Source organism: Saccoglossus kowalevskii, chromosome 1 (assembly GCF_978046115.1).
Source record: "Saccoglossus kowalevskii chromosome 1, keSacKowa6.1, whole genome shotgun sequence".
Classification (NCBI taxonomy): Eukaryota; Metazoa; Hemichordata; class Enteropneusta; family Harrimaniidae; genus Saccoglossus; species Saccoglossus kowalevskii.
The window spans coordinates 6,203,617-6,216,090 of NC_140641.1; the positions used below are offsets into that span (position 1 = coordinate 6,203,617).

The following is a 12,474-nucleotide window of genomic DNA, read 5'->3' on the forward strand; positions in this document are numbered from 1 at the left end:
TGGGTTTCCATATGAAACTAATATTAATGTAGTGTATTAGCACTCAGCATTAATACTTTATTTATTTTATGATCTTGTTACCATGGTAACAATCATGCACTACTAACTGTCTTCACTGAGAACTGGTATGATTCACAGAAGATTGGGAAAACCCTGTATTAAGGAGGAAATGCAGTCATTTCTTATTCATATGTATAATTGTTTTTATGTATACATGTAAACATGTGCATGTGTTTGAATTCCAATATTTTTGTAGTTTATCATTACCAGTAGGTTCCAATTAATAACATTGCAATGACTTAGTACATGTATCCTATATATTCTGACTATTATTGAACCTGCCCAATAAAACATGTATTCAGTCATATAGCAAATATACTGACTTTTATGTCACATGTCTGTTTCCTCTAATATTCAGTCATATTGTAAAGGTTACTTCCAAAGTGGAACACTGCCCTCACACAGCTAAATAAAACAAATGATACAGTCAAGAATTAATTATATATGCCAGAAGGTGGTAGTACAAATGGGTCTGTGTGCAAGTCTGCATTATATCAATTTATTATTTCTATGCAAATATTTTAACTATGTTAATTCCACCATTTTTTTATTTCATATACTTCAATATACATGTACATGTTAGTTTAGTTTTATACACATTTAAGTTAAATATATTCTGTTCTAAAAACTTAGATGTCATTTTCACATCATAAATCATGATTATTTTCTAACAAAAAACTCATTTGGAAAAATAAAATATAAAAACAAAATAAATATTCCTGCTTACTTACCCAGTAGTTTTTCAGACAGTTCACAGAAACACCAATTTTGTTTTCATTTTGCCTAAAACAGAAAATAGCTATGATTTTGAACAATTTTTTGTTTAAATATAACCACATAAAAGTTACCAAATCTTGTTTTAGATACAGCATGGGCAAAGTTACTCTAGTGAAAAGCTAATGTCATGTGAAATGTCATGTGAAAACTAAGGGTAGAGTAAGTACCATTTTGTTGAAATTGGTCATGTGATGGAAACCATAGACAAATTATGACACATGGCATGCAATAATTTATGATGTGATACAATATGACTGTTTGTTTGTATACATGTATATATGTATATATCATATTTTGTGACACACATGAATATAAAGTGAGTAGTTTTATACTTCATTGTCAGAAAGTATTGATGAATATTTTCCAGAAGTTATCGATTTAATATGAACAAAATCCTGCAGCATTTAACAAATTGAAAAAAAAAAATGTTTAGCACAACCTTGACATTGAAGGAAACTACTTCGATGCCCAAGTCCTGCCATTGTATATTGTCAAGAATTACGAGTATTATCAAAAGTATCTTGTTTTTTTATTTCGGTAAAAACATTAGAAAGAGCGCTTTATATCAAGCACTCTCTTGTGCAAGCAATGAGTGAACATATTGAGAAGATAGAAAAAGAATGTGAGAAAACAGAAGAAAAATATACAAGTCAAATAAGAGCTTTGAAAGACGAAAAGAAGCAAGAAAAAGAAAAGGAGTCACAGCAACAAGGAAATGTAGTAAGTTATTTTCTTTATCCTTCATTCACACTTTATAATGACTTTATTTATAACTTGGTATAGGGAGTATACTTTCTTTGTGATGACTGAATACAAATTCAGCTTTTAATGCAAATACAAAAATGCATAAGGTTTGTTAATAACACTTAACAAACTAGAATAGTAACTTTTACATGTGAATAAGAAACCCGGATTCTCTTAAAACTAATACTATATAAAGGTGTTACATTTTACAGAAAGCATATAGTGGTGGAAACTTGTGGATAAGTATGAACCTTCTCTCTTATTGGTTGAAATAAAATTAGGTCTGATTGGTTAAACACTTCTATGAGAGTATAAAACAAAGTAACAATAACTAAAAAATTTGCTTCACAAGTAAATGAAATACAAATGATAATAATAATAAGGACTTTAAAATATATTATGATTTTACAATATAAAAAATGGCAGGAAAAGTATTTGGTTCCCAAAAGATAAAGTGATCAATGATTCTATTTCTTTAGAGATTCTCGCCATTATAGTGCCACTGTATGGGTGTATTGGCGAGATCACTGCCAAAATTACCTGTTTGTGTTTCTTTTTACATTATTTGGTGATTATTTGCTCCTTTAAACATTACTAACTTATTCCATAATTATTGTCACATTATTTTGTATTTACCTACTCTGTCCACCACTATTTTGTCATAATTTTGATACATGGTCGAGGTAGTGGTGATACATTGCTGTGTGTATTAACCGTTCCTACTTGTACAGACCGTTCCTATGCAGAAAACTGCAGTTATTATTCATACCCAATGCTGTCTATGTGTTCATGCTATCTCTTTGTTATTTTTAGATGGTAGATACACTAAAACAACAACTGTATGCATTAGAGCAGGAAAGACAACAGTTGGAATATAAAGTACAAGAATACCTGAAGGCTTACAATAAAATCTCAGAAGAACTAGAAATTACAAGAAGTCAAGCATCAGCGGAAAAAGTGGAAAAAGAGGTAATAATTCATGTTAATACAAAAAATATACATACAGTAATATGCTACAATTGTTGGAACATTACATAGTTGAAAAGAAAAGGATATATTGTATATGGTTTCACCATTTTACCACTCAGTACTTCTATGGAAGTCCAGGAATAGTGTTTTTTTGTGATTGGAGGTCTGAAGTCAAAACAAACACTGCTAAGAATGTTGCAATGCATAGGCAATTGATAGAGAAATAGCAGTTTTGTGATCATTTTTTTTGGCTGTCCACTGTAATTATTGCTGGGAAAGGATTGACCAGCTTATTAGTCCAAGAAAAGTGTTCCGTTTGGAATGTGTCTGAACCCCTCATTTAATATACAAGAATGTAGGAATGTACCAAGAATATTGTTTTTCTGGAGTAAATTGTAGTGTATTTTACTTATGAATGGTCAAAAAGTGCATGGAGATTTTATGAAAATGTGTGGTTGTTAACAGAATGTCATTTGGTCACAGTTGTGCAATAAATGATGGACTATTTGGGCGTAGCTATAAAATGTGTCACCGGAGTACTCACACGTGTGCATGATTTCAAGAGTTTGTGCTGTGAAGAAACGCCATTGAAAATAAGTATTGTATAATTTGTAGTGAGAATGTATTCAAATAGATTTATGTTTATGAATCATGTTTCTTTTCAAAGTGTATTTATATAAAAAAAATGCTTATGAAAATGTTTTTTTTAATACTTTTTTGATGAATTGGATTCACAAATGATGAGTTATTTTGTTATACCATCACTCGAATTATGTGTTACGACTTTCTGTAGTTTAGGCTTTGTAAGCGAAAGTATTTTGAAAGTTGTGAAATCATGGTACTGTTTTGGCATTATACGACTTGCAGTTCCCTTTTGATGGATTTTGTTTGACTGGGGGTGGTGATTGTAAACTTATCAAACTGTAGTATTATGTAAATCTGCCCTGGGAAATCTGCAAACAAAGTTTTGAATTGCCATTTTAACGCTGCGTCATAACGTGGATGAGTAATCTAAGTACAATTGTTCGCCTCGTGTTCCCCAACGCATTTAAACATTTCTTTTAAATTTGGGGGACTTTGTGTGACTGACTGTGGTGTTTGTAATCTTTAGTCGAACTGTAGTAGTGTGTAAATCTGCCACAACGTGGAGTTGCCATTGTCTCTTGTTTACCAACTCATTTACATACATTTGTGCCTCAACGAGGACTGAAATGTGATTTCCATTTACTTTGTCTGTTATAAAAGAACTGTATTGGCTTCCTTCGAACTTCCTATTGCCATCGGAAGTATGTCTACTACACTCGACGATGTAGTCCATATCGATCCTCCTGTATATATATATATATTATATGAAATGCACCCGAACCTGGAAATCGACGGCAAATCGGGTTGGTCTCGTCAGGCTATGAACTTCCACATATGCACGCTTATGAGAATAGTGCACTGTGGGTAATACTGTATTGATCTAATACATCTAATATAAAATCTATAATTATTTTCTGATAAAAATCTTCATAATTCACTCATTTTTATGTCATCTTTTATTTCAGCCTCTCGTTCAGACACAGGAGTTCTTCCTCAGCTTTCTTTGCTTTTCTGTCTGTTCGCCAATCCATTGCTCCAAAACACACCTTTAAATACTCTTATTTTCCCGGCATCGAGATGGCTCTGCCAACTCTTGTTGAAATATTGATGTCATAGCATTTTTTTTACCTTATCAGGCACTGGAGAAACAATGCCAGCTTCTGGAAGAAAAGCTGAAAAACTGTCAGCAATGTGAGAGACTTGTTCAGGAAAAACAAGAGCTATTAAAAGAAAAAGAAGAAAAAAATGAAGAAATAGAGCTTGTGAAAACACAGGCAAGTTGTCTTTTATTGTGATATAGAATTAATGAAAGATTTGTTGATGTGACCAGTTACAAATCAAGTCATTTTTTATATGATAGTACTCATTGTGATAAGAATAATATATCTTACATTTACCATCAATAAACAATATAATTCAAGGGTCCATAAAATGCTGTACTGATGTGCTCAAACATGGTATAGATGCGTTTGATTGTCTTCTTTATTTGAAAAATGGGCATCACGTTTATGTCTTATTTCATTGGTTACATCAGATGTAGCAATAATGTAGTCTGCGACTGATACAGTGTGGTCATATATATTTTTACACTAATATTTCAGGCAGTTATATCTCACTAAATTATTACTGCAGGCAGAAATAAACACAGTTCGCATCAACCTTCACTACGTGTAGATCAATATGATCATCAAATTGCTTTTGTGCATGCTTCGTTGTACTCTTGTGCTAACCTCATATTTTTCTGAAGTGACCAGTAATACACATGTCCAGCCATTTATAATGACATGACCTTACCCTGATGTATTAGGTATGGGAGTTTATTAGTGATGTGATGTGATGCCAATAAACAAAGCAATGGATGGTGATCAAATTTATTGGAATGAAAAATTTATTTGACATTTATTTATTGCGCTACAGATGAAATATTTTGAAGAAGATTTCAAACATGAGAGAAAAGATAGAGAAGACATGAAAAATAAATATGATCAGCAACTTACTGAATTTGAAGATAAAGTCAAACTGTTTAGCTTAGAGGTAAGTTTGTTAATTCTTTTTTTGTGCTTGTTTGTAACCCTTTGGACATGATCATGATCAACCATGCAAACCACTGATATTTGATGCAGTATTTCAGTATATTCCTATTCTATAGTTGATGGAATTTTTATTAATTAGATGTGGATGCAGGTGTTTGAATACTGTAAACCACTTTAATTTCACATGAAAACATTGTCACAAATCAAGATGTTTTACACTCACTTTTGGGAAATATCTTTAAGCACTTAAGAATCAACATAATTGCTGGTGAATTTTGACTATATATTTTTGACCTATTTTGGGAAGGCGAAAATGGTCTTAGGTAACTGCAATGAGTCATTTTTGCTTTTTTATAGAATCGTCGGCTTCGTCAACAGAATCAAGAAATGGGGTCACATCACAGGATGAATGCGTTTCAACCACATCATTTTGAAGATACAACTACAGACAATGTGCCTTATTCGTCTTGTGCATATGGGCAAGCCCACCATGGTTACATGTCAAATCCATGGGGAGGCCAACATTCAATGCTTCCTAGTGAAGTAGTTGTGGATGGTCCAGATGAGAAAGTAGAAGCCTCTCTTGGTTCTCATATCGCTAGAGAATGTCCTCGTTGTGAAAGAGAGTTTGCAGCCCATCAAAGAGAGGACTTTGAGAAACATGTTGAAAAATGCTTGTTCACTAACTAAGCTAACCATGACTGTTAAAATAAATAACATGTTTTTCAGACTTACATAGTTTTGCATGCTGACCATGTGATATAAACTATTTATTTTCCACAGTTAGAAATTTTCTCAATTTGATAACTTTTGCCATTTGTGAATTTTGCTCTGACAATTTTCACTTCTTTGATTTTCACTTCTTGAAATTAAAGTGGCATACATTCTTTTATGGGTAAAAGTAATAGTGGAAGCTTGAGGTGTGAATTCAAGTTACTAGTTGCATTTACTTCACAAATTGGCCCAATTCTCCAAGAATAATTACATCTTGTTAATATACACAGGTTATGTATTGTGACAGTTTCTTTTGAAAAAAAATGGTCTTATATAGAAGTACACAATGACTTGAGCAGTAATAAATTAAATATAATAAAACACTAATTTTTGTTACCTACCCACTTACCCTATTTTTTTAATACTAATGTATTACACACTGTAATTTGACTTGGCCTAAGCATATGACTACACCTTGTAAATATAAATTTCTCCCACACTCTAAAATAAAATAGTTCATTCCTCCAATGGCTGATTCACTTTCACATTAATCCTTATGTTGTCAAGTCAGTTTAAAAGTACACATGGATATTAAACTAAATAAGTAAACTATATTATTTAAGGTATGGTGCAGTTTTCTATTTTATTATAGTTATATTCGAAAACAAATTATTTTAGTGGAATATTTCTTAAAGATGTTGTCTCGGAGACATGGGTGATCAAGTTTGTTTTGCATTAGTATCATCATTGCTGTGGTTGAAAAGTTGATGTAAAATGGAACGACAAATATGCATCAAACTTGTGACACCAATGCAATGAATACTGTACCAATATTTAATTTTAATGTTTTGAGCTATTTCATTGGGTTTTAAGTTCATCGGCTTGGCAGGGAAACAATGGGTTCTATTGTTATTCTACAAGTTCACATGGATTTAATTTAACGATTTTCACTTATCAAAAAAAATATAAAAATTAAAAACCTAGCGGAAAATTAATGCGTTTACAGGACGCAATTCTTGTATGATAAATGTGCGATGTGAATAAATAACGACAGGTTGCGTCTATGGTATAATTTGACTCAATGCATGAATTAACAGAATCTTAATTTAGCTAAAGTGCCAACAATCTCATTGTGAGAATATACTTTATTTTATGTTAGCAACATCTTGAATAAGTGAAATTGTAGATCAGTTAAATTAGCTTAAATTACATGCTTAAACAAAGTTTTACAGTACATATCAAAGAATAAAATTAATGTCTGGTAAGTCACCAAGGCATGATGATCCATATATTGGTGCTCTTTTGTGCAATTTGTTTTTAAATTAGTTTTAATATTCCATGGAGTTCACACATAGGGAAACCCAGCAATTAGCACAGACTAAGTGATTATCAAACAAACAAAAAATATAAAAATATATACAGTTCTTTTAACTTTGATTTCTCGGTAACCCAGGAGGTATACATTTTAGTATGATGAATATAAAACAAGAACAATGGAAATTCAGAATAATAGAAAGTAGTACAATCTTATGAATATCATAGTAAATCCTCAAATGCATAACGAATATTGATATTTTGTTGTGATGTCTGATCTAGACAGAACTTCATATTTAGCTCAACTTGCAGTTTTTTAGCCAATACCAAAGGGAGTTGTAATAACTTAAGTGAAATTTTGATAACAATTTTGTTTTTTCCTTTCTATCCCAAGCACTGTAATCTAATGCCACAATAATATGCTTTTATGTATTTTAAACTCCTGAATGGATCAGAGCTCTCAGTTTTAGCTATAAAGTAAGTAAAGTAAGTTGAGCAGATGCCAAACATGGAACTGATTTCATCTTATGGTTTGGTAAAGTAGCTATATGACAAGATAGTCTTTACGAGTTTCAATCTTTATGTTGTTCAATCAATAACATAAACACCAATTAAACTGTTAATAATTAGTTACATAGGAGTAATTGCCTTCTTGATCAAAGTAAGAAGGGTAGAAAAGAAAAGACAAATATTTTTTTTATATATTTGTTTATATTATTAAAATTTCAACTAAGTTATTCCAATTTTCTGTGCTCATACTAAGTGTTTGCGATATAAATGTTTTTCACCTTTTAGCTCATGCTAAGAAGATGTGTACAAACATAACTAAATTTATTAACTTGAAAGTCAGCTGAAAAACATTCATGATATTGGTTTAAGTTTATACAATTATTAAATAATCATTGGAGATTATGCAGAAGCAATGATACCACTTCTACCTTTGTTGATTTAAGTAGAATTCTTGTGATTCTTGTGCACACTGTATCAGCTGAGGAAAGTAGACATGTTAGACTGCTGATTTTATTAGAGGTAGTTTTGTGTCTTGCTGCATATAAGGTCATTAAAGGCTAAAAAAGCTATAAACCTGAAATACAGATATTTTCATCATGTGTATAGTTTTTCCAGCATTTAACCAGAATTGATTGTTTTTAGGGTTTATATTTTCACTTGAAATGTGTTGACCATGTCAGTGCTATTAGGAAAGAAAGGTGAAATTTGATGGTTATTATCTGTAAGCATTACATTGTGTATATTCAGTGAGTTGTATACGTCATACAAGTAAATGTATAAATATCATTTGATATCAAACCAAATATTATTACAGGTGCAACTGAAACTTTATTAACTAGAGCTTATACATTCAAAATATCTTATAATACTACCAAAATATTGTTCTTCACCGAATATATCTAATTTAAAATATACGGTAGCATGATATAAACAAACTCAAATTGTTTTTAACCTCCAAAAGCACCAATGTATTATAATGATATTTTAGACCCACAAAACTATTAAGAGATATTTTTGTTTCTGTTGTCTTTGATCTCACCGTTAGTAAAGTACTGACTACAGCATTTTGCTTAAATGAAATGCAAATTGGGAGCATCTGCCACTTGTTACATTTCTTCATATTTTTATTACATCGCCTTTTGATAGAGGGAATCCTTTATATTTAGGGCACATATACAACTTGAGAGATCATATTCAGAAAGATTGAAATTTGAACTGAGCATAGGCACTAGAGTGTACTCTTTGAATTGATTCACTAGCTAATAGTTTAGTGGAAATATGTTTGATGGTTTTAATGTGAAATTAGCCTGTACTTGTAGTGAATGGTATAATAAGTAGTTGATATGTTTTTACATTGCATTTATTTAGAATTGATAGTTCTACACACATTGTTGAGTAGTGTACATTAATACAGTTTTAATGAGATTGAAGTATTAGTGTGATTAATTTTTTGGCTACCATGAAGCATATATGATAGGGACAATGCTACATGACATCCCTTAGTCTGCTGTTGTAAAAGAAATTACAAATTTAAATTTACAAGCATGCATGTTTATTTGTTTGTATGGCATAGAGGGATAACAGATGTGAGTAATGCTATTATTGGTAGAAGGTGCGTGTGGTGATTGATTGATTGTAAATGTATCTAGAATACCTATGTATAAGGTCTTGCATTTGGTCCAATCAAGGTTTACACACTTTGTGATTCTGTGGACTAGTCAAGACTTACACACTTTGTGATCCTGTGGACCAGTCAGTGTTTACACACTTTGTGGTTCTATGGACCAATCAAGATTTGCACACTTTGTCATTCTGTGGACCAGTTAAGGTTTACACACTTTGTGATCCTGTGGACCAGTCAAGGTTTGCACACTCTGGCATCCTGTGGACCAGTCAAGGTTTGCACACTCTGTGATCCTGTGTACCAGTCAAAGTTTGCACACTTCGTGATCCTGTGGATCAGTCAGGGTTTGCACACTTTGTGATTCTGCGAACCAGTTAAGGTTTGCACACTTTGTGATCCTGTGTACCAGTTAAGGTTTGCACACTTTGTGATCCTGTGGACCAGTTAAGGTTTGCACACTTTGTGATCCTGTGGACCAGTCAGTGTTTACACACTTTGTGGTTCTATGGACCAATCAAGATTTGCACACTTTGTCATTCTGTGGACCAGTTAAGGTTTACACACTTTGTGATCCTGTGGACCAGTCAAGGTTTGCACACTCTGGCATCCTGTGGACCAGTCAAGGTTTGCACACTCTGTGATCCTGTGTACCAGTCAAAGTTTGCACACTTCGTGATCCTGTGGATCAGTCAGGGTTTGCACACTTTGTGATTCTGCGAACCAGTTAAGGTTTGCACACTTTGTGATCCTGTGTACCAGTTAAGGTTTGCACACTTTGTGATCCTGTGGACCAGTTAAGGTTTGCACACTTTGTGATCCTGTGTACCAGTCAAAGTTTGCACACTTCGTGATCCTGTGGATCAGTCAGGGTTTGCACTCTTTGTGATTCTGCAAACCAGTTAAGGTTTGCACACTTTGTGATCCTGTGGATCAGTCAAGGTTTGCACACTTTGTGATCCTGTGTACCAGTCAAAGTTTGCACACTTCGTGATCCTGTGGATCAGTCAGGGTTTGCACACTTTGTGATTCTGCGAACCAGTTAAGGTTTGCACACTTTGTGATTCTATGGACCAGTCAAGTTTTGCACACTTTGTGATTCTGCGAACCAGTTAAGGTTTACACACTTTGTGATCCTGTGGAACAGTCGAGGTTTGCACACTTTGTGATCCTGTGGAACAGTCAAAGTTTACCCACTTTGCGATCCTGTGGACCAGTCAGGGTTTGCACACTTTGTGATCCTGTGGACCAGTTAAGGTTTGCACACTTTGTGATTCTATGGACCAGTCAAGGTTTGCACACTTTGTGATCCTGTGGAACAGTCAAAGTTTACACACTTTGTGATCCTGTGGACCAGTCGGTGTTTGCACACTTTGTGATCCTGTGGACCAGTCAAGGTTTTCACACTGTTTGATTCTGTCTACTAAGGTTTGCACACTCTGTAATCCGTGTACCAGTCAAAGTTTGCACACCTTGTGATCCTGTGGATCAGTCAAGGCTTACATTTTTTGATCCTGTGGACCAGTCAGTGTTTGCATTTTTCGGCTGTTTACAGACGGATTTTGTTCAAACTTTTTATATATATTGGACATTATGGGTTCATGATGCACGTCATTTTACTTTTCAGATCGGATTTAAAATGGTTAACTGGCGGCCATTTTGTTTTAATGAATGTGGTTCTAGTGCCATATCTCTGACATGCTTTGACTGATTATGTTCAAATTTCACATATTCATTATACATCATGTTATAGATGTCAACATGTATTCAAAATGGTTGATTTTGTTTTGATTAATGATGTTACAAAGCATTATCTCACATTATGGACAAGGACTCATTTGACGATAAAATACAAATGTCAATCATTTTAATGTTAAACAATCATCATAATCATATTCCTGACATGGGTATATTCCAGATATATTACTATAAACAAATCTATATATCTGAAATTTGATAACTAACGGGGACTGTGCAATGCATGGCTTGTTTGATATTCACGTTTCACATTTTCAACTATGAGACTTGTTAATATGATACTACAGGTATCAATCCCGAACGAAACTACCAACTTTGCAATCACTTTTCACAACTTTGTAAGCAGTTTGTTATCGATTTTTCGGTTGGCTAATGTGATAATATGGTTCTATACGAGACATTCTCGGAACATTTATTTAATGTTTTCGAAATGTAACTGCGGGGTTTCATGACATAACTATACAAGCAACTCCGCCAACATGTCAATCGCTTTTTCTAACTTTGCAGGGTGTTTTATAACATTTTACAGTCAGCTCATGTAAACATCTATAGTCTGCTTTCAAGTGGATTTTATCAAATTTGTTGACTTTACAACGGCGCAATTCAATATTCCAACAACTTAGGTCATATATACAAATATATCTACCAACTTTGCCATCGCTTTGCACAATTGTGCAATCACTTTCAGCAATTTTGCACGGAGTGTAAACGGTTAACACCCACTACGTGCCGACAACATCAACAACTTGTTCGTGATAATTAGAGAAATTTAAAAACTTTTTAATAATTGAAAATGTAACAAAAATGACACGATTTCTCACTACACATGATTGACATCACAGTAAGAAAAAATGCATTATATCTTTTCCATTTGTGTGATGAAACAAAAACAAAAATTAATTCAACAGGTCGTTTACTCAGGGAGTCTTCCATGCAAGCACTAATCACGCCCGATTGTGCTTTACTTAAAATATTTGTCGAGCACCCTACCACACTGCTGCATAAATTATTTGAAATTAGCCTAATTGGTGGCTATATCATGTTTTATGGATGTTTTAAATCAATATCGCAAGCACAAGTATCTTCCAGATTGACCTATGACCTCTTCATACTTGGAGTAATACTACGGTAATTTAACAGCAATATACGAAATATTTATTCATATTTTCGAATGTTCAACTATGGGACATGTTACAACTTGAACAACTTTGCAATTACTTTGAATAAGTTTGCACGGTGCGTTAATAGCCTAAAACCCACTGCGTGCCGACTGCATCAACAACTTGTTACTGAAAATCAGAAGGAATTTGAAAACTTTATATTGATTAAAAAAGTTACAAAAATGCCGTGATTTTCCACTATAAATGATTGATATTACAGTGAGAAAAA

The 12,474-nt window shown here is 33.2% G+C and overlaps 1 protein-coding gene across 1 annotated transcript; it reads left to right on the plus strand.

Moving 5' to 3' along the window:
* The first annotated feature begins 1,289 nt into the window (after positions 1-1,289).
* Positions 1,290-6,954, plus strand: LOC146750328 (uncharacterized). The gene is made up of 5 exons (XM_085498503.1): positions 1,290-1,557; positions 2,395-2,550; positions 4,272-4,409; positions 5,053-5,169; positions 5,526-6,954. The coding sequence occupies exons 1-5, from the start codon at positions 1,426-1,428 to the stop codon at positions 5,856-5,858; spliced, it is 876 nt and encodes a 291-aa protein (XP_085354629.1). The 5' UTR covers positions 1,290-1,425; the 3' UTR covers positions 5,859-6,954.
* The last annotated feature ends 5,520 nt before the right edge of the window (positions 6,955-12,474 follow it).

Coding starts and splice junctions, on each gene's coding strand:
- LOC146750328 (XM_085498503.1), top strand. CDS start 1,426: ATGAGTGAACATATTGAGAAGATAGAAAAAGAATGTGAGAAAACAGAA. Junction 2,551..4,271: donor CGGAAAAAGTGGAAAAAGAG/GTAATAATTCAT, acceptor TTACCTTATCAG/GCACTGGAGAAACAATGCCA. Junction 5,170..5,525: donor TCAAACTGTTTAGCTTAGAG/GTAAGTTTGTTA, acceptor GCTTTTTTATAG/AATCGTCGGCTTCGTCAACA.